Source organism: Mixophyes fleayi, chromosome 1 (assembly GCF_038048845.1).
Source record: "Mixophyes fleayi isolate aMixFle1 chromosome 1, aMixFle1.hap1, whole genome shotgun sequence".
NCBI lineage: Eukaryota > Metazoa > Chordata > Amphibia > Anura > Limnodynastidae > Mixophyes > Mixophyes fleayi.
In genome coordinates, this window is record NC_134402.1 from 297,030,550 (window position 1) to 297,056,853 (window position 26,304).

The 26,304-nt window shown below is 38.1% G+C and overlaps 1 protein-coding gene across 1 annotated transcript in view; it reads left to right on the forward strand.

Annotated features, from left to right (window-relative positions):
• DAPK1 (death associated protein kinase 1) overlaps nt 1-26,304 on the forward strand; it is a 117,148-nt gene that overhangs the window by 46,266 nt on the left and 44,578 nt on the right. The window contains exon 3 of the mRNA XM_075211075.1: nt 23,737-23,958. Coding sequence (XP_075067176.1) covers nt 23,737-23,958 — 222 coding nt within the window. The remainder of the gene's footprint in view (nt 1-23,736; nt 23,959-26,304) is intronic.

A 26,304-nucleotide genomic window follows, 5' to 3' on the forward strand; every position in this document is an offset into this window, starting at 1 on the left:
GCGAAAAACACACACCTTGTTAGCATATCGTTTAGTTCACCACTTAGTACCCTGCTCATTTTCAATTTTAAAGGATTAGTGCACTTTTAGCAAATCTATATAATGCCCTACTCATGTAAGGATTATTCTACTCAAAAGATCTCTTTCCTATCTAACTACAGAAGTGGAAGTTGCTCAATCAGTTTAAAGGCTCATAGCAGGTGCTTGAAAGGGTGGGGTTATCCTAAAAGGAACAAGCACACAGAAAAATCCCCCAGCACACTGATATAGCCAGCAAAACACCTGCCACTTCTACTTGTACATAAAAATGCAAATGTCTCAGTTGCACACATTTGCTTTTGCTGATGGGATGGTCCTAACTCTGAACAATGAGTCCTATATATTTGGGCTATATATATATATATATATATATATATATATATATATATATATAATATATATATATATATATATATATATATATATATATATATATATGTATGTGTATGTGTGTGTGTGTGTGTTTTTTAAATTGAGAGCTAATCTGTAACAACAGCAGGCTTCTTTTCTCATGTTATCACTGATTGCACTGCCAACATTACTTGTATACAAATGTACATGAGGAGATAGTATGTATGGTTAGGTCATTAATAAGAATGTTAGTGAAAAAAAGTTGTGGAACCATAAAGCGTTTATTTAGTTCAGATAATCCTTGTTAAGGATTACCACAGATCTAGCACCCACTCCTTTGTGCTTTTAACTGTTACAAGTTGCTATATGCGAGAGGGACTCGCATCCTGATTCCATTCCCATCTGTTTGTTTTAGGAATTGCCTAAGTAATTTAGAGAAACAATGACCACTGTTTCCCAGTTTGTTGTTATAGGCATAAGAGGAGAATAATGTAGAAAGATAGCACTTTGTACAAAATCTGTCTTGTCCGGTCATAACACAATCTAGTAGTTAGATTAACAAACCTATTTTTATAGCCTCATAAATTTCCCCCACACACACCATTTTCCCTCCCCATCCCCACTCATAATAAACCTCATTACCCTCTCAATAATAATAATTATTCTCCTTTTGTGATCATCATTAATTATTCCCCTTCCTTGCATTGAGTATTTTTGCAACTACTAGGTGAAACAAAACATGACAAAATATGTTTTATGTTCTCTAAAATATCAAAGATAAATAATACTCCAACATTGAAGCTACAAATATTTAGAGTTTTTGTAACAGAAGGATAGTATTTGGCATGTGTAGTCTGTCCATATGTTTTATTTTATTTTTATGTCTCTCGCATCCCACTGGGTGTTTTATGAGGTTGAGGTCAGGGCTTTGTGCAGGCCGGGCAAGTTCTTGCGAACTAAACTCTGGAAACCATTTTTGAAGGACCTCGCTTTGTGCACGGGGGCATTGTCATGCTGAACTAGGAAACTGTTGTCACAAACTTGGAAGCACACAATTCTCTGGAATGTGATCACATACTGTAGCATGAAGATTTCCCTTCACTGGAACTAGCGAGTCCATGCTTAACCAGGAAAAACATTACCAAACCATTATTCCTCCTTTACCAAACTTTACAGCTGGCAGTACGCATTCGGTTGGGAAGCGTTCTCGTGGCTTTCATCAAACCCAGACTGTCAGACTGGCAAATGGTGAAACGTTATTTGATAGTCCAGAGAACGCATTTCCACTACCCGAGAGATCAGTGGTGCTGTGCTTTACACCAATCTAGTCCACCCACTCTATGATGCTCCTGACGAACAGTTCTTGTGCTGACATTGCTTCCAGAGGCACTTTGGAACTTTGTAGTGAATGTTGCAACTGAGGACACCCAATTTCACGTACTTGGTGCTACCGCGGTTCTGTTCTGTGATCATGTGTGGTCTACTGCTTCGCGGCTGAGCTGTTGTTGCTGCTAGACGTCTCCACTTCCCAATAACACCACTTACAATTGACAGGGCAGCTCTAACAGGGCACAAATTTTACTTGCTAACCTGTTAAAAAGGTGGGCATCCTATGGTCCTCTTTAGTGCGACCCATTCTGCTGTTCTTGTTTGACTGTGGAGATTGTATGGCTGGGTGCTTGATTTTATGTCACTGTTAAAGCACACTAGTTAGAAGAGGGGTCCAGATACATGGCCATGTAGTGTATGTTTGGTGACGAAAGTTGTGCTTATACAATGTCTCACTGACGTCATACTCTTTCAGTGCGTCTACTGCTGGCCAAGCGAATGTATCAAAAACTCTTTCAGTGTTTCCCTAGTACACAAGTTGATATTGTACATATTTGACTGTATGATGAATCAAGTTGTTTTTTATTTCCAATATCTCAACAGGAAGATCTTGAAACGCTACTGTTCCACCCATGTAACTGTACAAATTGATAGATCATATTCACAGATGTCTTGTTGATGAATCCATCTTCATTTTTCCTGGACCATGGTTAATGGATTTATCCAGTAATTTTGTGTTCTTCACATGCAATTCAACTGTGAAAAAACAGTTCTTACCTTTGGGGAAAAAAGGGGAGCACGGTAATTATTTAAAGTAATAAAAAAATAAAATTTGTGTCCTTGCTTAATTTATTTTATTTTTTTTCAGTAAACTTCTAGCAGCTGCGTGGGCAATATAATGAAGACCAGGTGCAGGTTCTGCCTAGTTTACTGTCTGCACCATCAGAACAGATACCAATTTGGTGCATGGGGGTCACAGGCATTTTGCAGCTCCCTGAGCTACCGTGCATCAGTAGCTAAAAGGTAGATTTCCTCCTCGGCCGGCCCATAGGAGTATGGTGACAGGGAAACTGAAACGGCATATAACGAATAAAAATACAAATAAACATCCAGTCAAATTTTGTTGCTGTCCTGGCACCTGGGATTTGTTGAGGGCTGTGTTAGAATGTGTCTCCACATCATAATATCTTTACATATGAAAAGTTTTCAGATCTGGAAATGTTTAAAACCACTAACCAATAATCGTCTTTTCAGGTTTCTGACTTCCTAATTGTTGAAATGTTACAGGCTATTTATATTTACATAATAAACTTTTTTTTTTCCTGTGCTAAACCTGCAAAAGTAATAACCTTACAAATGTAAATGCGCATAGAAAATGATATTTGAATATATGTAAATGTAGGTCTGTAATATCTAATTGCAAAGGCAATTTGAGAGCAGTTTTACCTCTTACATCTCTGTATGTATTACCCAGTATTGTTTTATTACCGCTTTTTTTCCAATTGTAAAGCACTATGGAATCTGCTATATAAATAAATGATGATGTTGAGTTTGATAACTGAAATATGTAGTAATGTCTGGCTGTTATGTCTTGTGGATAATAACCATCAATGGAATACGATTTAATTGAAAGGTTACAGTTATTTGTGTCATTTGTGCCCAGTAACCTGAAGAATTGTTCGGCTCATTGGAACATATGTTCATTATTTATTAATTAATCCTTCAGAACTTGTCACCTTTGGGGAAAATAGCCTCTTTAGATAGACAACGGATCTTCATCATCGGCCGCCATGTTTACACTGGTGTGTGTCTTTCCTTATTTATCTTCTCTGCCCACTGAGGTTAATCTGCCAAATGACCATGATCTGTCAGTGTGGGTGATCATCAGCCAACCACAATAACTGAGTCTCATCCTAATCCGAGGTCTGAGAAATCAGATCTCTCAGATTTCATTGTCAATGTCCAGTTATTCAGCACTCCGATTGAGTGGCTGGGTTTGTCCTAATTGTGGTGGTTATATTTATAGATCTATTTTATATAGGATTAGTAAAGTTTAAGAATTCCCTAGGCATTTGCAGTGCAAGTGGGCAAGGATTGTCAAAGTTGCAGCTCAGGTAAGTATTGAAACAGAAAGTATTGGCAGTCATGTCCAAACAAAATGAGAATGCAAATGTCCATAACAGTAATGTTTATTAATGAGACCTACTTATGTCTACATTTATTTTGAATAAATACTCTCTAGTGTCTATAAATGTTTTAAACATATACATTCACTATTTATTAATTTATAGGACATTGCAGAGCTTGATATATATCAAATTACAGTCAGTGAATTGGTTAATTGTACTATGCACTGGGGGTTTTTCTGCAGTGGCAGAAGTTACATAACTATATAACCATCTGTTTTTTGTGGGTGTATAGAAACAAGATGTCTTGGTTCCTCTAGCTTCTGAAAAGACTATCCAGACATTGTGCCAAGTAAAATAAATATTTCTTCTTTATTTTGGGGAACATTGTTTAGTGTTTGGCATGAATTGAAGTATCTTTTGTAAATTCAGGAAATGTAAAAATGTTTTTGTTAAAACTACATACAAAGTAGCATGCACACACTTGCAAAGAAGACGATATGTATTATTTTAATTGTCTTGTTGTTTTATGGGGTGAGTTACACAAGCATTTGGATTTTTTTTTTAAACTTGCGTTTGTATTTTTTCTTTTTTTAATCGGCAAATAGCTCGACCATCATCATCACCATTTATTTATATAGCGCCACTAATTCCTCAGCGCTGTACAGAGAACTCACATCATTCCTTGCCCCATTGGGGTTTACAGTCTAAATTTTCACACACACACACACACACACACACACACACACACACGGGTCAATTTGTTAGCAGCCAGTTAACCTACCAGTATGTTTTGTTTTTTTTTTGTTTGTTTTTGGAGTGTGGGAGGAAACCGGAGCACCTGGAGGAAACCCACGCAATCACGGGAAGAACATACAAAGTCCTCACAGATAAGGCCATGGTCGGGAATTGAACTCATGACCCCAGTGCTGCAAGGCAGAAGTGCTAACCACTTAGCCACAGTGCTGCCCAAGAAAGCTGGCATTAAAAAGCTGCTAGTGGAGTCTTCCAATATAAAAAAAAATAATTAGGTTCCAGTCTACATAAACAAATACACTGAAATATAACTTTAATTCATGCCGCAATTTATTTGCATAGCATGAGCTTTGATTAATCGCTCCCTTATAGTCAGTAGACACACTCACTCCTGCATATTTTTGCGTGTTTTTTTTCTTCCCAAGGAAATATGGTTTAGGAGACATTAATCACCAAAAGTAGCGTAAAATGTTTTTAAGTGGTTTAAACTCAAGATTTAATTGCAAAGGCTAAGAGGGACATCAATTGGCGACTTTGTTCAAAAGTTAAAATTGCCAAAAATCATTGATCCATCCAACAAACTTTTCATTCTATTTAAAATCGATTTTATTTTAAATTTGGGCCATTTTACTGTTCTGGGCAAAATCAATGCTTTTCACATTCATTTACACATGCAGTGCATTTTAATTAAGCAAAAAAATGATATGCATTGCTTATAGAAATGAATGAGAAAAAAGCTCGGCCAATCACAACGGCTGCCTGTGGCTGAACTGGTACTGGTCCCTAGCCCCGTTAAAAACAATGTTATTAGCGGTAAAGCCATGTGATGCCTTTGTGTAGCTGTTCATGTGCTTCCAGCGCTTCTAGTTCCACACATCTCTGCATGCCCTGACAGCCTTATTTACACAATAGTATTTCATCTTTTAACAGATAATTTTCTCATTCAGTCAATCGGCAATGCATTAATATGGGACTTCTGCTCCCATTGAAATAAATGGAAAATCTCACTCATCACATAGTTTGTCAGGCAATCTTGACTGTCTGAAACTAAAGAGATTGTTTTTGAAGATTTCCATGGTGATTTTGCAAATTGCCTTTTGCTAGATTCTCCATGCTCTACCCATCACAACACACTAAATCAGTGCTTTTGTGACGGAGATTTCCAGTACTTTTTTATTTTTATATTTTATTTTTTCGGAGGTTTGAAAAACTGGATTTACATTTAGTTTATTACATAAACGTAATAAATTGGGTGCATTTTCTCTCCCTAAAATCATTTGTAGCCTAGGACTTTTAAATTGCTTATCCCCTTATTTAAAATGGAGTGCTGCTCATATATAAAGTTATTTTCATAACAAAGTGCTCAACACATTTGTGTGACAAACCACTATATGAAATAAAGTTCAAAATTGAACTTGCAAAAGGTGCTATAAAAGTGGTTAAAGTTGTACTATTTTCCTAATATGTACTTATAAATCATATTGTTTTGTGTTGCTGCAGCTGTATGCTTCTATAGATTGTCAAACATTACATCTGGTCAAAAAGACCAAATACATAGACCGCAGCCACATCATGAAATAACACCGATTCTATTAGACTGCTTTTGGAGCAATATTGTAATGTGACCAGGCATGCTACAACTTGGGAGTACTTTAATCTGCTATAGCTTTTGCCGTTTTCAGTTACGTAATCTGTGACAGGATGGACCGCCTATGCCACTCTGTCTGTTGTTGCTGGGAACCGGCTGGGCTTACTTTGCCACCGTTCTCTTTCGTTATCCCAAATGCGCTGTCTTGCCGCTGTAGGACTCCTTACCGGCATCCAGTAAAGGGTTTCTTCTGGGTAACTGACACTGTGAGTGTACCCCCCCCCCCATTACTGGCGTACTTGGGCTGGTACTCCTGACCTTTTACAATGGATCAGGAGTGCTGTGGATGGATCTTCCCTGGTCTCTCACACTGACCAGAGCTGCAGGGTAGCAGGCAGAGCGGTGGTACTGGAAAAGCTGGGTCCAACCTCAGAAAGAGCCGGAGAACGGGTTAGATTTAGGGTCTAATCTGCAGGTCACATGAATACAGCAGTATTGAAGATGTTTCTCAAGCAGGTCTTTGAAGCAAGTGATGTTTATTTGCTCTCACACTGGTTGAAGGTACCAGTGATCAGGTCAGATGAAACAAGAAGAACATTTCAGTGTACAAAACAGTGCTTTTTATACTGATTTGGATGCAGGCTATTTTTAGAATTGGGATGCAATGTGTTTACACAAACGTGGATTTACATGCATTGCAAAGCCAACAATATTTACACTTATCTGTGAAATTGTAGAGATGCTGTGATGTCCTGCGTCTGGTTTTCAGGTGCAGAGAATCTAGTAGCCAGTCTTAATTAAAAGTTCCTGCCTTCAATGTAGGAACTTCACACATCAAAAGATCTAATGAGCATGGGGCCCCTCCTCAGACAGTCCAGAATGTACATTCCTAAAGAAAGGTACAAACCCCAAACAAGCCATTTCCCCACATCACAAGACACAAGACTTCCATCCCTTCCAGATATATACCTAAAGAAGTAATGCATCTCTTCTAGCAAGGTTAAACAAGAAACTAATTTCTTCCCCTGGTCTCAGAAATTAAAGATTTCCCTTACCAAAATATACACAATATCAAAAATAAGTGCAATTACATAAATAAGCGCCCTGCGCTATTTCCTTTAAATACATTTATACCATAAGTTATTTATAAGTGATCCAGTCACACTGTCCATTTTATCATATTGTGGAATCACTGCCACAATTGTTTCAGCACTTATGTTACATTAGAATTAATCTATTATGTGACAGTAAAAGCTACTTCACAGTACACACATTTGGGAATGATGTTTCTGAGTACTGATGGAAAGCCGAAGCTTTTGTTGCCAATTTAATTAACAGTTGTGGTTATTAAATATTCAATACCTAACAGATTTCTGAGATTCTCTGGAGAACAATTGGCTGGTTATGTAAGTGCAGGATATGTATTACTGGCTTTTAGTGTTTATTATTCTTGGTTTGTTTTTTCTGTGGGTTTTTTTCATACAAAAAACATCTGTGATTTTCAGTGGTAAAATAAGTCTACAATCTAATTAATAACTCCATACAATTTAGTGTTGATCTTGCTTTTGTTTCAAACTGCGGCAGGAGACAGAATCCCAGGGAAGGTGAGAGGGTACAGGGTGCTATGAGAGAGTGCCAAGGGAGGAGAGGCCTACAAACCATTCATGCACTGCTGCTCCCTGGTACACTACAGATTGATATAGTGAAGCACTGTTGGCAAGTTGACATTCTTTTAAAGAGAGCCAACTAAAAATCTGTGCTTTGATGCTGTGCAATTTAATTCTGCTTTCCTGAACTTCTGACAAAGGAATATACTAGTGAAAGAATTATGAGTAGCTTACCTTCTTTGGGATAGGTAATAGAGCAAAGCCTTTTTTCTTTGTTACTGACTTTCAAAGCATACACATTTCATTTAATTTTTTTTAGTTTGGCAAGGAAAAATCTCTACTTGCTAAAACACAAGTTCCTCTTTTTCTTAACCCCATTGCTGCTGAGGCTTTTTTTCACCTCTCTACTGAGTACTTTTGGACCTCCCTCTTTCAAACAAGGGTATCCCAGCTTTCTAAGCCTCCCCTCTACCTGGCATTTCCCATTGACATTAATAGATTATGCACGTGCATTTCTAATGGAGGAAAGATAACCGTTCACTGTGGGATGTGATATGCGGGGATTTTTTAACCCCTAAATGAGGAGTCTCGTTGAGTGCGACTCGTTCTTGGCACTCAAGGGGTTAAATAAGGATACACAGAATAAAGCACTTCTATTCGTGTCAGTATATCAAGCATACACTTGTATTCCACCTTCTTTTTCACATGACCAATTCCTTATGTGACACGGGGAGAATGATGGGGCTACATATGTGAAATATGCCCCCTCTTTCTCCCCATGTCACATATGTCTCCCATCTCACACACTGTTTCTACTTGCTGCTGTGTCATGTGGAGTTGGGTCTGGTCTTCACAACACCCCTGTATCGGCTACATGTGGAGAGAAAATCTGTGGAGAGTGCCAGGGTCATGGAGCAGCAGAGTGGCACGGTGACCCCCTCCTCCACCAGACCCCTCTGCGTGGTAAGTACTGCTGGCCAGTGGCGAATTGGGAGAGCAGTGTGACGCGGAACAAAAATCAGAAGTGTCCCTGCAATATTGTGCTGTCTCACCTAACTGTTCTTGCAGCTTTGACTACCTGCTTCCTCTGGTATCTGCTACTGCTTGGCTGGGCCTAGTAGTGATATTGGGGTCCTGTTTGGAAAAGGAATAGGAACTATTCACCTCCCGGAAATGAAAGCTCTGAAAAATCTTCTCCCTCAAACCACCCCTGATATTAAATGAGTGTAACTACCACATTTAACAAATAGACCTCTTTTTTCCTCCTAACTAGCCAATAATTAAATTGTTTGCACCCACATTTAGTAAAAACACTCCATATTGCATTATTATACCCTACAATATGTTAATAGCCATTACATCCCTTAAATAGCCCCAATACATTACATTAACAGCTTTCACTACATAATCTAAATACCCCTACTACGTTAATATTAGCTGCACACTTACATTAATACTCTACCACCGTACATACCTGCTTGGCTGCTCTGTAGGCGATTGCTGTGGGAGACATGTGGCAGCCTTGAAAATATATATTGTTATACTCTATCCATTCCCCCTAACATATGACATGCTACAATTGAATCAACCTTTAATATGGTAATATATCCCCATGTGCGGATCCCAGAGGAATGGTCTCTTAATACTGCTGGTGCAGTGTGCTTAAGAGGGACGCTGATACTGTTTAGGATTTATCAAAAAGGTGATACCTGCTACCTGGACTGTACTTTTTTGGAGTCCTTCCTGATGAGCTATTTCTTGAGTAATTTTTATTCATTTTACTCATGGAAGTGTATTAATTGACCAGGGATATTCAATTGGCCCAACTTCTGAGATATTTAAATGTAATTCTTCTGTGATTTCTTTTTTCCATTTCTGTTTTTGCTTTTATTGTCTGTGTATTGATGAGTCTGGTGGACGTTTCAGAAAGGCTCCTATTTATTGGAATCATTACTCGCTACACCTTTGAAGCTTGTGAATTGACTTTTTCAGAGGGATTTCTATATCCTTAAGGGATGGATATAATCTTGAATGATCTGTGGATACAGTTTTAGATGTCTGTAATATGTTTCACTTTCACATTCGCCTCCAGAAATGTGATTACTTTAGGACAACCTACCAATAAAAAAATTAGTCTCAGAATGTAATGTTAAGGGCCTGTTTGCCATTGTGCCTTTTACAGAAAATTATACACATCTCTTGCAGCTTTCTCTTGATTGAACATCACTCCATTCTTCTATAACAACAGAAGCAATATCTTGCCATGGGGCATATTCAGTTAGCCACGTTACTCGCAAAAGTAGCGTGGCGTTAAAAGTATTACCGTTATTACGGAAATTCTAAACCGGATTTCAGCTCGAAGCTTCGAACAGAAAGCCGGCATTAAAGGTATCGTAATAACGGTAATTACGCGCACTATTACCGTAATAGCGGTAATGGTGCGCAAGCCGCGTTACTTTTGACAGTAACGCGGCCAATTGAATGAGCCCCCATATGTGTGCTTCATGTAATGCAATAAAATCCTTTATTACATGTTACATTTGTGCTTAAAGACAGTCCTGTCCCTTTCCTCTCATGATGAATGTAAGAAATAATTTAGGCAAAGCTAAGCAGTAATTTAAGAGAAAATATATTAGTGTAAATGCAATGGAGGGGGTGGTTCTCAATTGGTACTAGTTTGAAATTTACAACAAACCAGCCTAAATTGGCACATCCCCCTTTTTCCAAGGGCAGTACCAAGGGACAGGAATTGGGTATGTTCTTCGAAATGCACAGTATGGGCACAGAAATGAGTCTGATTATTTTTACTGACTGTCCATGAGAATTGCTGTCCAATGTATGTAATGTAAAAAATTGCATTTAAAGTGACATCACAATAGCTAGACTAAAATGTAGTGCCTTTTATGTTGTATATGCTTTTCTTTCATATTGTAAAAGGATAGGGGAGGGGGCATTTTATCTAACACTCTACAATCTAAAACAGACAATTTCCTTGCCATGGTTCATTGCTACTTTCATATACTGTAAATAAATGTCAGAACGCCCTAACCAGCAAGAGCACAAAATCACAGAACCAAGAAAACCAGCAGTTCTTCAAACCTGTTACTGACCATTTATTGCTCATGTTATAATAACCGCAGCCCCCTTGCTTAGTAAAGACAGACGTACAGTAGAAAATTATATTTTTTATTTCTATTGTCTATGCACCATTTGGTTATTAGAAAATGTACATTATTTCCTTACCAATAATACAAGATGCTTGATGCTCATTATAAATAATTAAACAACTACACATATCAGGTGTCAATTAGTCATTTTAATTGAACACATGAAGATTATTGTATTGTAAATTTTTTTATTTTTTTTTAATGTACAACCTAAGCTTAATTAACCTATTTCTCTGAACCTCAGTGATAAAGACTGAATAAAAGCAATTTATCACTTGCCAACATATTATTTAACTGCAGAATTGAAACTGACTTCCATTGTAGTACTCTGAAGCCCTAAACCATTGTCACTTTCAGCATATGGAAGAGCTTTGTTTAAAAGATCAAGAATATTGTGTATTTCATGTTTAAATAGAAAGGAGTGGTTTGCAGAAGATGATATGTTCTTTTCACTACTGCAAGTTAAAATACCAGTTTAGCAACTATCATTACACCTAATAACCCATATAGATAAGAAAGCACAGTTGCTCACAATTTCTCAGAGCAAAGTGTATTTTTGAAGTTCTTTCACTTAAAGTAACAGAAGACAGACAAAATTCAGTTTCAGTGGCAAGAACACTCCAAATTGTCTTGAGCACTGCATTTTGAGGATGGTAGTGTGAAAGACGGGTGGTAGAGTTACTAGTTGTTTGAGTTTGTATGTTATCCCTGTTTGTGTGGTTTCCTCCCATACAAGGTAGATTAATGTAGTGCGGGTGTGCTTGTGTGGTAGATTATTTAGGGGCCTATTTATTGGAGGGGCAAAAAGCCCTATTACTGGTAAAAAGTAGTGTTTAATAATAAAGAGGTTAACAGTAGTGATATCTCTGCCAGCATTAAATATGCTTTTGTATGGAAGAACCTATTAAACATAAGTACTGCAAAATGATAGAACTGTAAAATATTGATTAAATTATTAGTTTGGTTCTGTTTAAAATGAATAGGTGTTGCCCTATCCCCTATAATATAAGTATTATTTTCTAGGTATGAAGTGGGAATGGTAGATATAAAATAGCAAAGCTTTTTTTTATTTTTGTAATGACAGTGGGACTGGAAGCTCAAGTTAGATTTCTCGTTGCATGCATGTGATCACCGCGTATGCTTAGCGCAGCAGAAAAGGCCTTCAGGACAGTAATTTTTTTTTTATTGGTACAATAAGCAGCGGTAAACAAAATTACACTTATGGCCGCAATAAGTGTAAGTTTAATAAATTAGCCCCTTAGGCTGTAAGCTCCATTGAGGCAGAGACTGAATGATGAAAAATATCCTCTATAAGGCTGTGTGATATGTTAGCACTATATAAATAAAGGTTATTTTTAAAGTAGTAAGACATTGAGGAGTACAATGGAAAACCACCACTCTCCCAAACACAGACCATTTGGTCAATATTTGAAAGCCTGCAAACATGATGTGAAAAGAAAGTATTTTTCAACAGAATTCCCCCAGTTGTCAGGAACATATATGAATGACACAATGAGGAAAATCTGACTTGTGTATTGACACATCATCATATAATAGTTGTATAGTGATAAGATTGGAATGTTAAGCTTTAGTGTGGGTTCAGCAGTGCCTATCAGTTTTCCACCTGATGAGTGCACAATAAAATACTAAAGATAACAGATTGCAATCCCTGCATGACCTGTTTGCTTTTGGCCTGTCATCTTGGAAATTATATATTTTAGGAATTAGTAGTTGTGAATTGATGATTTAAGGAAAAATATTTTATCTACTTTAGCCAATAATTATTATTTTTTTCTTTCTAAGTCTTTAATAAAAACTGAACCTTCACTATAGGTGATCAAACTACTGCTGGTCCCTTTTAAGAGAAGTTGTGATGGCAGATTCACTAAATGGGATGTACCATGTATTGGATGCCTCTCTTACAAAGTGGAAGATGTAACTAGTAAATGAAACAAATACAGAAGCTTGTCAACTTGGCAGTTGAAGTACTAAGCACTGTCTAGGATCTCTGTACACTGCTCCATCTTGCCTGCCTCCAGATCTCTTCTGGCTTTCCTGCTTATCTGGAGTGTGTCTTATGTAATTAGGACATCATGTATTATAGTCGAGTTCTTTTGTACTAGTTAACTATACAGCCCCTGCTGTAACTCTCCAGTACTGCGCCACTTCTACTTGATCTGTTGTTTTCAAATCTCTCACCTGACTTGCATATGTCTGTAAATAAATGATCACATCAGCCAAACATCAGATTTGTAAACCACTGCTTTGCCAACTGCAACTAATCTGTCATTCAGTGCCAAGACTGTTGCATTGCTAAGAAGAGACAGTCAATGGGTAAATTTATCAAGCTGCTAGTTTCCGGCAGGTTTGAAAAGTGGAGAATGTTGCCTATAGCAACCATTCAGATTCTGGTTATCATTTATTTAGTACATTCTACAAAATGATCGCTAGATTCTGTTTGGTTGCGATGGGAAACATCTACAATTTTCAAAGCCGCAGGAAACTTGCAGCTTGATAAATGTACCCCTAAGTCCTCTTCGAAGGCACCTACTAGAGCTAAAAGCCTGAAAATGGTAAGAAAAACTGGCAAATATTTTCAAATCTCCTACTGGCTGAAGTTGAAGAGGCATTGTTGAGTTACAGGGGTGCCTGTATATTTATTTAAGTACTAATTATTTTTCTATAAATGTTCTTAGAAACATAAATCTGTTTTTTATTTATTTATTTGCAATTTTTATACTGCTTGAGGTAATTTTAAATATCCCTTTGCTCCATTGAATAATGCCACCATTCCTGGCAGTAGAATAACATGTATGCATATGTGTTCCAAGACAACTTTTATACAGGGCATCTCTCCGAGGTAAAAGCACCCTTTTGTTGTTTAGTTAGGTCAATAGATTGGATATTCCTATTGTATGACTTTAAATGGTGGCACATGTCATCTTGGAACAAGACATAGATTTAAGCCATGTATTCTACAAGCAGGATATGGTTGAACACTTTAATGTCTTAGAAGTAATTAAACACTTTAATGGAAAAAATGCCTTTTATCATAATGTATATGCTTCAGGATTGCTTTAAGACACGAAAAGGCCCATTTCAAATATTACATTATTTGGGCCCTTATCAGCTCTGTGCTTAACCACCCACGTAATCCTCTTCCCACAAATATAAAACATTTAACAGTTTGTGAAATTGCAGTAGGAAATTACTTGGTAGTGCCAAATCATCACACCAAGGATGAGGTTGAGGAAGATTTGAATATCATCCTAGTTCATCTGCTGGACCCAGTTAGTTTACTGACTTTACTGTTGCCAACTCTTGTTCTCCTTTTGTGATCTACGTGGCCTCCTTGGTGACAGCACTTGCCTTTGAATATGGTGGAAAACTGTTCTGGCACTACCAGCAGTGAACATGACGCTAAAGGGAAACGGCGGGCTACACACAGTTACTTCAAACTGACAGATAACCACAAGAGGCCAGTGCAGCATGAAAGCAAAAGACCTCTTCTAGGACCTGCGCTCAATTAAAATAAAAGGTGAAGGGCAGCCATGGTTGCCAGAAGCTTTGAATGGTTCATGTTCTGTGTCTCCGCCTTCCGCTGTTCTCTCCTCATCCCAAACATATCACACCCCAATAGCCGCACAGAAACCAAGTAGCCAATGACTGAATTATTATTGGAGTCTGATACTGCTGCTACCTAAGAATAGCTCCATACACTTTGCAACTACAATTGTTTTTCCATTCCGTTTATGTATTGAGTGTTTCCCACTCCTCTTAGATTGTAAGCTCATTTGGGCAGGGCCATCCTTACCTGCTGTTTCATGTCATTGTATCGAAATTGTTTGTGCAATGGTTCCCTTACTGTAAAGTTATGTGTAATATGTTAATGCTTTGTAAATAAAAATAGCAATAATGTTTATCACTTGTAAAAGGGTTTCAGGGTTCCTAATATTAGAACTAGTGAGAAAAGGTGAGAAATCTTTTAGCACTTGGTAAAATATTAGTAATTGTGCTTTGATTTACATAAAGGAATTGCCTTTGTTTTATGGTAAAGCATTACTTTATTTGTTTGGGGGGCTTTTTGTGTGTGGTTGATTTATATATTTTTTTGTTGTTTTTTCCATGAAGGAAATCTTAGGCTGACCTTGATCAAGCAACTCAGATCTCCTCCTCATTTTTTTTTTTAAAAAAGAAAGCTCTCTTTTCTTTCCAGTAGACCAGAGGACAGAGATGGATGTTCTGTAAGGGAATACCCTATGCAAGTTTCTTTAATAGAAAATCCTAATGGAGGGTGTCCTGTTCTGTTGGACACAGGGTAATTTTTTTACCCATGCGTTAAATTGGCACTGACCACCTGTCTAATTTACAGTCTTTCTTGTCATATTTCCAGCACAAAGAGCTGGTTGTAATTCAAATTCCACAACAGTTATGGGTTATGCCTTAACAGAATATCTGTTGCAATATAGTGTTACACATTTGCCGCCGTAAAATGTGAATTCAGAATTGCCCTTATAAATACCTGGGCTGTCACTTCTTAGAGGAAAGCTACAGCTAAAATACAAGCTGTTAATATGAGGTATTCATAAAATATTTAATAAACGCTTTAGTACTGTAGCAAGTGGCAACAAATAATGAACATATGTCCATATAAGCTAATAATTCAGTTAAGTGTTTACCATTTAATTAGCGTTCATAATTTATTTTTATGTATAATAGATATATAATTTCAGTGATTCAATATACATAATTTATGCTATTTAGGTGTGTGTGTGTGTATATATATATATATATATATATATATATATATATATCACATTTGACACACGTTAATACAACCGAAAATTACTGTATACTGCATCATAGATCAGATATCTTGTAGTCTTCTCCCACAAATGTTATGTGTTCATGCTAATATACTTCTCAGTATATTGCTTTAAAAACATTGAGTAATTATAAGGGATTGTGCTAATTACATATAATAATTTCATCAACAAATGAATATTGTTTGTGCTTAATTAATAAGGCAGCATGGTGCTTGGTTTTTGGGCAGTTCCTGAAAACGTGTATAGTATAGCTTATGTACTCGTACACACAGGTTCGTTGTAGTAATCTGACACTTGGCTAGTAACAGAAGACTTGCCTAGTTTACTGCTTGCAATTTAGGTGCAGGGGAGTGAGGGCAGTCTGCCAAGTTCAATGAAAAGATCCATTTCAGGGTAATAATTCAGCAGTAATTCAATAGGTATTAGAAGATCACCCAACAAATCACTGTTATTGCTGGAAGTATTGTTCCAACACAAGTCTAAACATCTGCATTCATTGTTGGGCTTTATCCTCCTCTGTGAAGCAAATTGGCTTAAGAAGGCTAGAAACTTACACATTGTATTGCCACTTAATTACATTACATCTTTGCTGCAGGAGAGGCTGGTGCTCATCCAAATCATGGGTTTGATTCCTTGAAGCGGTTTCTTTTTTTTTCAGTTTATATATTTAAAATGTTATGAGAAAATATTGTTTCCAGTTTAAACAATCTAATATATCTTTTCAGACTGTTTTGCATGTATTCGCTTGGTAATATCAACATTACATTTTGATAATTTGGAATAATTAAACAACATAAAGGTAAAAATTGCAAACAGTTTTTCATGTATGAAACCATTACTGTCTTACTAGGCACATGTACAGGGCAACACTGTTCAGGGGCCACCATTGAAATTATTTAATGTGTCCTTTTGAATGATAGCTGTCTTTTACCAATTATTTATTGCCCCAGTAAAAAATAGAGGAGGGGGTGTTGGATGGAAGGATGACTGACCTCACCAAGCGCAGGGCAGCAGGAGCTCTAAATTCAGCCTTGTATGAAGAATTATAATGGATTTATTTTTCTTTAAGGAACCTTAAAACTCCTACTACCTAGAGAAGAAGGGGATCATTATGACTACACCCCCATGGGTGCTCTACGCCCCTCACCTCTTAGATACACTGCCCTCTTCCTGCTTTTTACCATAGCAGGTGGGAGGCAGAGGGCAACATCTTCAGATCCTCAGACTGGGAGTGTGGTGCTGGTCTATGACATTATAGCTTATCGCAGACATGGAGGGGCAGCAACCAGCAGCTTCACAGGGAAGGAACTGTCGGCTACCTTTCCTCCATATCGGCACTTCCGCTTAGTGTGGGGGCGCCAAGTGGATATTAATAACAATGAGTGATGTTATGTCACTCAGTCCCTAAAGGGCTGGTTAATGCAGCCTTTTTTCCTCAGACTACGTGGTTAAGCTCACGAACCTGGTTGAAAAATGGGGGTTTGTGCGATGTTTGGAGGGCAACATTGTGGCTCTGTATCATTCCACCCGCGTACATTGCAGCCATTTTTAACTGGTAAGCAAGAAATTTTCCCTACTTTTAGCATTGGGCTTATCCTAGACACTCGCTGTGTATTTTATAGTTTCATGACTTTATTCATGCAGTTTATTCATCTTGTAGTAAAATAAACTATCATCATCAGCTATTTATATAGCGCCACTAATTCCACAGCGCTGTACAGAGAACTCACTCACTTCGGTCCCTGTCCCATTGGAGCTTACAATCTAAATTCCCTTTCATAGACACACGCACACAGACCGAGAGAGACTAAAGTGAATTTAATAGCAGCCAATTAAACTACCAGTATGTTTTTGGAGTGTGGGAGTAAACCGGAGCACCCGGAGGAAACCCACGCAAACACGGGGAGAACATACAAACTCCACACGAATAAGGCCATGGTTGGGAATTGAACTCATGACCCCAGTAAATCTTGAACTCTAAATAGAGTTCAGACAAGATGTTACAAGCAGAAGATGTGTTGGTGATTTTAGTGTCTGTGCTTAGCATACCTCTCAGCAGGACCCATTTCTGCCAGGACTTAATGTTCTGTTATTGTTTTTCTCACTAATTTTTGTAAATCAATTAACCATGAATTAATTTAATAACAAGCGTAAAAACATATGTCAGTTCCTATTATTTAATTCAAACCTGGTAGTATGATGAAATAATGATTGTAGTTTGATTCCTGCTTATTCTAAATGTTGTATTGCTGGAGAACTTATGAAAATGTAGCTGTCATGGGATTCTATGGTTCTCATTGTTTTAGCTGTGACAAAATGTGTGAAGCAACACTAAAAATGGCTGTGTTTTGCTAATTTATTAAATTGCTAAATTTTTCTGAAGCGATTCTTGACACAACACTTGGGTAAACACATTTGCAAAATAATACGTAATTTTTATCACAGTGTCTTACAGCAAACATTTGTCATGAACACACTGTACTATGGGTGTGAATATTCAGAAATACATTCAGGGAACATAAATTCTGCATTTCATTTGACTCTTAAAGTTTACTTGTCGCTTCCGCACAGAGGAGCCGGCAATCCCTTGGGCTGAACCAGGGCCGGATTAACAATGGGCCTGATGGGGATGCAGCCTCAGGCCTCTCTACAAAAATAGGCCCTGGCCAGCCAGGAGCAAAAAAAAAACATTTTTTTTTTTTTTTTGTGAGGTCATCTTTTGCAGGAAGGAGAAGGGGGGTTTGGGGCGATGAGCGAAGTGGTGATGTAGTCCGCCAGTCCGGGTTGCCATTCATGCTGCTGGCCATGTCCACACAAATCTGTCCACACCTACACGTCACTGGCCCCACCTCCAATGGGACGGCACTTCTAACAATAAGCCCTTTATAATTTTCAGCCTATCAATTCACTAAGAACTAGGGACTTTACTGAGGCATGAGGCACTTCATAGTTTATAGGCTGAATATTGGTTCAGCTCACAAACTGCATAACTTCACTGTTCCAAAAAAGAAAAAGAAAAAAATGATTGTAGGAAGTATCATATTAAAGCACAGACCAGGTAAAAAGGAGATTGCTTCAGACAAAATATCTCTTTGCACTTTAGGTGATTTTAATACATCCTTCCCAGATTGAGGTGCCAGAGGCTAAAGAACTTGCGTGGCCAAGCAATGCAGTACAGTAACTGACCTTATGACATTGGCAGGAATAATAGGGTTGCTAATGTCTAAGGGCCGAGTGAATACGTCAACCAAAACAGACTGACATGTTTTAGTTCAGAAGACAATAATATAATCTTAGTAAACACACTCATTTCATTGATTTTATTTTTCTTCCACTCTATGACCAGGTGCATACGTTTCCAGGCACACACAATGTGACATAACTAACAAACTGACTGTTGTTTACGAACGTTGCACTGGTATATATTTGCACTCGGCCACAGTAACCAGGCATTTGCTTCCATTGTCTAACATGCACTAGACAGATAAATGTTAATTTACGATTGGGTGCTATGGTTTAATGTCAACTGTATCTAAACTTAACCTCTGTAAATAACTCTTGCTGTGTTTATTTCTCTGTGTTAAGCTAGCCACACATCCCAAGATGTGACCGTTGGGCATGACTGTTCAACTAGCATGTGTGGATTGTTTGGTGATGAGACTGAACTTTAGGGGAAAAAGAATAACGAGGTGGGCTTAACGCTATCAAGGTTTTTCATTGAAGCTATGGTTTTGGGGCATCCTCTCTGGATTTCATTCTATTGTCGGTGACTTATACTTGATGTCCTAGAAATGAACTATGCACAAAGCAAGAAGACATTTGGTAAGATTTGAGAGCAGCGTAGGAGTGAAGAGTCTAAGCTTGTTGATGATTGTATCGTTTATCAATATCTGAAAAGTTGAGATGACAGTTTGAGAAGGATCAAGATTATCAGCTGTACATATTAGCCAGAGTCTGAAGTATCCTGATAAGCCGAATAGTAATTTGTTTTGGGGCTTATTAGGCAGATGACCCCAGTGCCACCCAGCCCACAATAGCCATTGAGTTTCTTGATTTGAAACTTCATAGTAAAAGTTTGTTGCCTGGCGATATCTCCATATCCTTTCATGGTCAACTCATTTTAGTAATCTTCTTTGAATTTTGAAGCAGTGTCCATCTGTTTCTGGGTTCATGTTCAAGAAGTCCATGAGTTTATTCTTATAACTGATTTTTTTTCTGTCTGTAAATAACTCACAGTACTTCTACATGGCCAATTGACCATGTTAAGACCTCATAGGTAATGTCGATATTACCACGTGCAAGTCAACCTAAATAGAATAGACCTCTTCCTTTCCCAGAAACAGTGCTTGCCAAATATTTACATTTGCATCCCTTCTGGGAAATTTTCAACCATCAACTTAGTATTAAGGTGGTGCAGGCTCGGACTGGCCTGCAGGGCAGCAGGACTATCCACCGGTAGGCCCTGCCACATTATAGCCACGCCCCCTCCGTTGTATGGGAGGAGCTAAGAAAACAGCTGACTCCCGACTTGCATACCATTCATCTTTTGGACATACGCGAGAACAGGAAGGGACAGATGCGTTCCACAGTGGAACGCAGGCACCTTCCTCTCCAACAGTAACAAGCACGGACCACGAGAAACATCCTCTGATTTCAGCACACTGGGTACCTGGCCACCATCTCTATATACATCAAAACTGCAAGTAAACAAAGTTAAATTTGAAAGCATCGCAGCAATAACCATGTGATATATGTGGACAGTGATCTGAATATTTATATTGCACTAGCAGAGACTTAAAGAAATACCAATTCCCATCTACTGGACTTGTGTGCTATGAACATTATTTTATTGAGATATCAGTGACTGTGTTATATCTGGATCAATGCAGCATTTATACCCACTGCCATTTGCCTCCCAGTAGCTAGACTAGTCCAGGTCTATATACCTAGGTTTGTCTGATTTTTTTTTTTTTATGTATGTTCAATTGATGCCATACCATATGTATGTATATAGAAATCAATGCCTCATAATATAAATACTGTGGTTTAATTGGAGTATTTTATTTGTCTATATTAATGTATTTTTATGTATTTTAACCAGGATTCAATAAATTGTGATAAAACTAACATTAAATGTTATCCCACTAATTGAACCGAGCCTCTTGCTCACAGCCTAATACAAGATATAGAAAAATACAAATTGTATTCAAGATAAAAGAATACAAATTTTATTATTAGCATTACACTTGGAATAATAAGTGCACAGTCAGCCTGTCATTTTAAAAGAGAAGGATGAGCACACTACATTCTTTATATACTACACTATGGTGCTAGCTGTCCTTCGTGGGCTGACCACTCTCCCTTTAGTGTCTGGTCTCGCCTCTATGATGGCTGGCCACACCCCCTCTGGTGGGCCCCTAGCGTTGCAGTCCCCCGGTGGGCCCTTCATGCCCCAGTCCGACACTGAGGTGGTGTTTAACTAGTGCTTATTATCAAGAAACTGCAGAGGAGCACAGGATTTACCTTCTATATTTTGTTCTATAGCAACAAAACAGATGCATTTTCTGGAGAGTTTTCCATTGGTTTCTCTGTGGTGAATGCACAAAATTGTCGGCAACATGAATCAAACTTGTGCAATGTTATCAAAGCAGAAAATAATCCTTTGAAAGCATGGGCCTCCATGGTTCACAGGATAATTCTCCATCCCAGAGCAGTGCGATGTAATCTGGAAAGAATGATCTCCTAAGGTCACCTAGAAATAATTTTAATATTAATGCTGCTGATTAACAGTCTGAAGCTTTAATGAGAACGTGTCATGCTCTATTATAAACTTGGCACAAATTTACTATTTCTTTGGGACATGGTTTTTACCTTTTGCTAATTTATTGTCATATCTGCTTTAAAAGCCTGATCTCCACCTACAGGCATTTATCTTCACTGAGATGTACTTACACATTTTCCTTATGTGAGCGATTGTTATGTAGACTTTTTCTTTTCTTCTGAGTAGATCTTTTTGAGTTTTAAAAATTTCTTTCCCTAAAAATTTGTTGCATAGAAATATCACACACATAGTCTAAACCTGGAATTTATTTTTGATAATTATGTTTATTTTGATGTGTTTAATTAAAACAACACTTAGGGGCATATTCAATTCTCAGCGGAAACGTCGAAAACCTCGCGGTCCGCGCACGATTACCGTATACGGTAATTTTCTCGCTGGATTTCAGCTCGCAGCTCCCTGAGCCGCGAGCTGAAATCCAGCTAACTATTACCGTATTAACGGTAATAGTTTTTCCGCGGCGCGGAAAAAAACAATTGAATCTGCCCCTTAGGGGCAGATTCAATTCGGCCACGTTAGTTTAGGATTAACGCGACATTAGTATTATTAACGTTAATATGGCAATTTTAACCCGTATTTTTACTAGTGACCCGAGAGATGCGAGCAAAAATCAGCGTTAAAATTACCGTACTAATGGTAATAGTGCGCAGGAATGCGTTTTACACAGTGATTTAGCTTTCTTCTGTACCTGTATGTATGTATATGTGTGTTACTGTTCAGTTGACTATATGCTCTTCTGTGCTCTTCCATGCTGTGGGAAAATATGACAATCAGGGGATCCCACTTGCAGACTGGACACACAGGTTGAACACAGCTGTCTAAGAACTTAGAAATCCTTCATGTCTACAATACATATGCTTCCTTACACTGCGGGTGTGACCTGGACTAGGTTTAGGGTGCAGATGATATGGCATTTGCTGCCAAGCCCTGGATTTGCTGTAGGTCTTCAATGTATTGCAAGTGTTATAAATGTATGGAGAATTTTTTGATTTTTTTTTTTTTCCAGGGATAATAAATATTTCTTGTAACAGATACCTTGTGCGCTTGTTGCCACTTCTTTGAGCTCTGGCAATGATTTTACAATGTAGTTTTGTTTTTAATATTTGCGGTAAATACTATGCCATATTCACAAATTGCTTGCCTTCTGCTGGCCCCTTGGTAGTCCCTCAGTAAGAGGGGCCATCATGAAATAATTATTATAACTGATGCATAAATATGCAGCAATTAAATTTTCAGAAATATCCCTTACTAGTCAAAAATCAGGCATGTGGTCTTAGATGAACTCTCTGTAGTCGGTCCTAGGAGACCCTACCACATCTTCTAATACAGGATTATATTTGTTAGTTATTCCTACAACCTCGTTAGGTACTAAACTTGGTTAGATTTGAACTGGAAGGTGATTTGTACTTCCATTATGTAGATTTATATAGTTTGCCTATAGGCCTACTTTAACTGGACAAAAACAGAGAACAATTTAAATTATGTGTTAACTTATTTTGTTTAACTGTTTGTTAACCCCCAGTCTTGCTTTCTGTGCTTGCTCTATTTGTAAAGTACTGCAAAAAATGCTGCCACTATATAAATAAATCAAAAAAATGTGTTTCCTGGCTTGATAGTAGACCAGTTGATGGCAAGCTTGTTCATTATCTGTGATAATTGTGCTAAAATATAGTATTAAAATGTTCTTGTTTAATACATTTATGTAGGTTGCAGATATATTAATGTGTGTGTATGTATGTATGTATGTATGTATGTGTGTATATGTGTATATATATATATAGTGTGTGTGTGTGTGTGTGTGTGTGTGTATATAATATTTGTTGATATCTGTCTACCTACATCTTATGACTGCAGTTATCTTTCAGTAACTGTAATTGCTCCAACTCTGTAAATAGCTTCTGGTCATCATGCACATTGCACATCTTTCCTAATATTGGTATATGAAATGTATGTCAGAGGATTCAAGGTCCCAATAACTTGCCATGAATGACCCAGTTTGTTTTGTGAGGGTGGGTGTTTTGCAGAATAATAAGACAGGTAGGCTTGTAAAACTAGTTTCCTATGTACCACGCTGCCTTCTTCATGACTATATATTTCTTTTGTCACAGCGGCCAGTTTGCAGTGGTGAAGAAATGCCAAGAAAAGAGCTCGAATGTGCAGTATGCTGCAAAATTCATCAAGAAGAGGCGAACCAAATCAAGCCGTCGTGGGGTGACCCGGGAGGATATTGAGAGGGAGGTCAGCATACTGAAAGAAATCCAACATCCTAATGTGATCACGTTGCATGAGGTGTACGAGAACAAAACAGATGTCATTCTCATTCTAGAGCTGTAAGTGCCACCCCCACCCCCCTCATGATTGTTTGTGTTTCGGGCACTGAAAGGATGATGTAATGGGCTTCCTGTGCAGCCACAAGAATGGCACAACACCCAAAGAAGCTGCGGTATCAAGGGCCCTTCATTATTCTAGCCTGGGGGTTTTACTTAACAAAACCAGTTTGTAGCTAGTTTACTTTCCCTGTGGGGTGTCAGATAGGGGAGAAAAATGCTGGCAAACATCCATTCAACCCCTCCTAGTCTGTAGTGAAACTATGCTACTCTATGCAGTGCAACTCTAAAGGTTAAGTCGTGTGGATTTAATTTTTAGAAGGTTTTCTGTTTCTAGGATATAAAACAAATCCCTGTTTTATGTATGTACTGTTTTCCCTATCGTAGGGCGCTGCAGAGCACTGTGGCGCCTTCCAAATTTACGATAATAGTAATAAAATGTCACCTCGGTTTGTGTGATTTAATGGGTAGTATTTTCCTTTTTTGTCTATAAAATAACTGCATTTGATTGGGAGAATATTGGTTATTGCATCAAAAGAGGATTAGCATAGTTCTGCCATAACATGAGAAACCTCAAATATTTAATTCAAAGGGACCACATTCATTGTATGTCCGTTTCCTCAGACCAGTGTAAGGGGAATTACAGGTGTGTGAAATAGCTCTTCTAGACCAGGAAGTCTGAATTGGTCATTTGTTTATATAGTGCCATCTTATTAAGGAGAGCTGTATAGACAATATCATCATCATCACCATTTATTTATATAGCGCCACTAATTTCGCAGTGCTGCACAGAGAACTCGCTCACATCAGTCCCTGCCCCATTGGAGCTTACAGTCTATATTCCCTAACATACACACAGACTAGGGTCAATTTGTTAGCAGCCAATTAACCTACTAGTATGTTTTTGGAGTGTGGGAGGAAAGCCACGCAAACACAGGGACAAGATACAAACTCCTCACAGATAAGGCCATGATCGGAAATTGAACGAAGGACCTCAGTGCTGCGAGGCAGAAGTGGCAACCACTAAGCCACCGTGCTGCCCAATATTTAATCATTTGCATGAGCCGCTGCCCCTTAACCTACCAGTATGTCTTTTGCAGTGGATTTTAAAAATGTGTAATACATAGTACATTACCTGTAATATAATTTATGTTTATTTTTTATTGAATGCATATCTGTCAGCAAGGGCAAAACACACCTCACCTCCTACAACTAACTAAAATTGAAACTTGTGCATTATAAGGAATAATTCACCCTTTTTAGTAAAATAAATAGTCTGCTAGGAATTCCTTAACCTGTATAAAGTCATTCACAGATTTCATAGGTGGCTTCTCATATTATTACCATTATAATTTACATGTGTAGACAAACAGGTAGTATACAAACAAGAATGGAAATAACTGGTTAAGTGAGATACCAAGTATATTGACTGCAAGGGCTTCTAAACAGGTGTAGTTCATGTGTTACATAAGTAAATAATATCTCGGGATGTACAGGTTCATATTTACAAATGCTGGACAACTTTTGGTGCATATAATACTGGCTGCAAGAGGGAGGCCTCCGTGATTTTGAAAGAGGGGTGTTTAGGGGAGTGCATTTGGTAAGAGATTCAGTGACCAAGCCAGTTAAGCTTGCTAATGTTTCCCAAAAAGTGGTGTCTAAGGTGATGTCCGTTGTTAAGGAGGTGTTTCCATGCTAACAACAGTCGTTGAAAGCACATACTTCAGGATTGTAATATTCGTGCATTAAAAATTTGCAAGCAACTACTGATCAATTTGCTGTAAATTTCAACCTAGAGGAGGATATCATAGTCCGAGAATGCATAAACTGCTCCATTCAACTGGCAATGCACATTTGCAAATTCAGTGGTTCAAAGAGCACAGGCAGTGGAGGAAGGTGATATGGTCAGATGAATCATCCGTCACCATGTTCTTTTTAAACAGCTATGGAAGTTTGTTTCCAGCAGTGAATGGTTCTGGTGGTTCCATACTGTTGTGGGATGCATTTTCCTGTCATGGTTTGAGTGCAGTCATTGACTGCTATGTTCATCTTCACCCCATATTGCATTACTTCCAGGATGACCAGTCCCCATACACAGAGCACATGTGGTCACCCAGTGGTTTGATACGCAGTACACAGATGTTATCTGTGTCATAGCCATTTCAGTCACTGGTCTGATCCCAATTGGGCATTTATGGACTATTCGGGAACAATGCCTGACACAGCATTTTCAGTCAGAGATCAGTTAAGCGACTCTTGTGGGAGTACAGTGCTGCATCTGTCCTGCATAATGTGACATTTGGCTGCATGTGGTGGCAAAATGCTCATTTATATCAGTATTTCCATTAT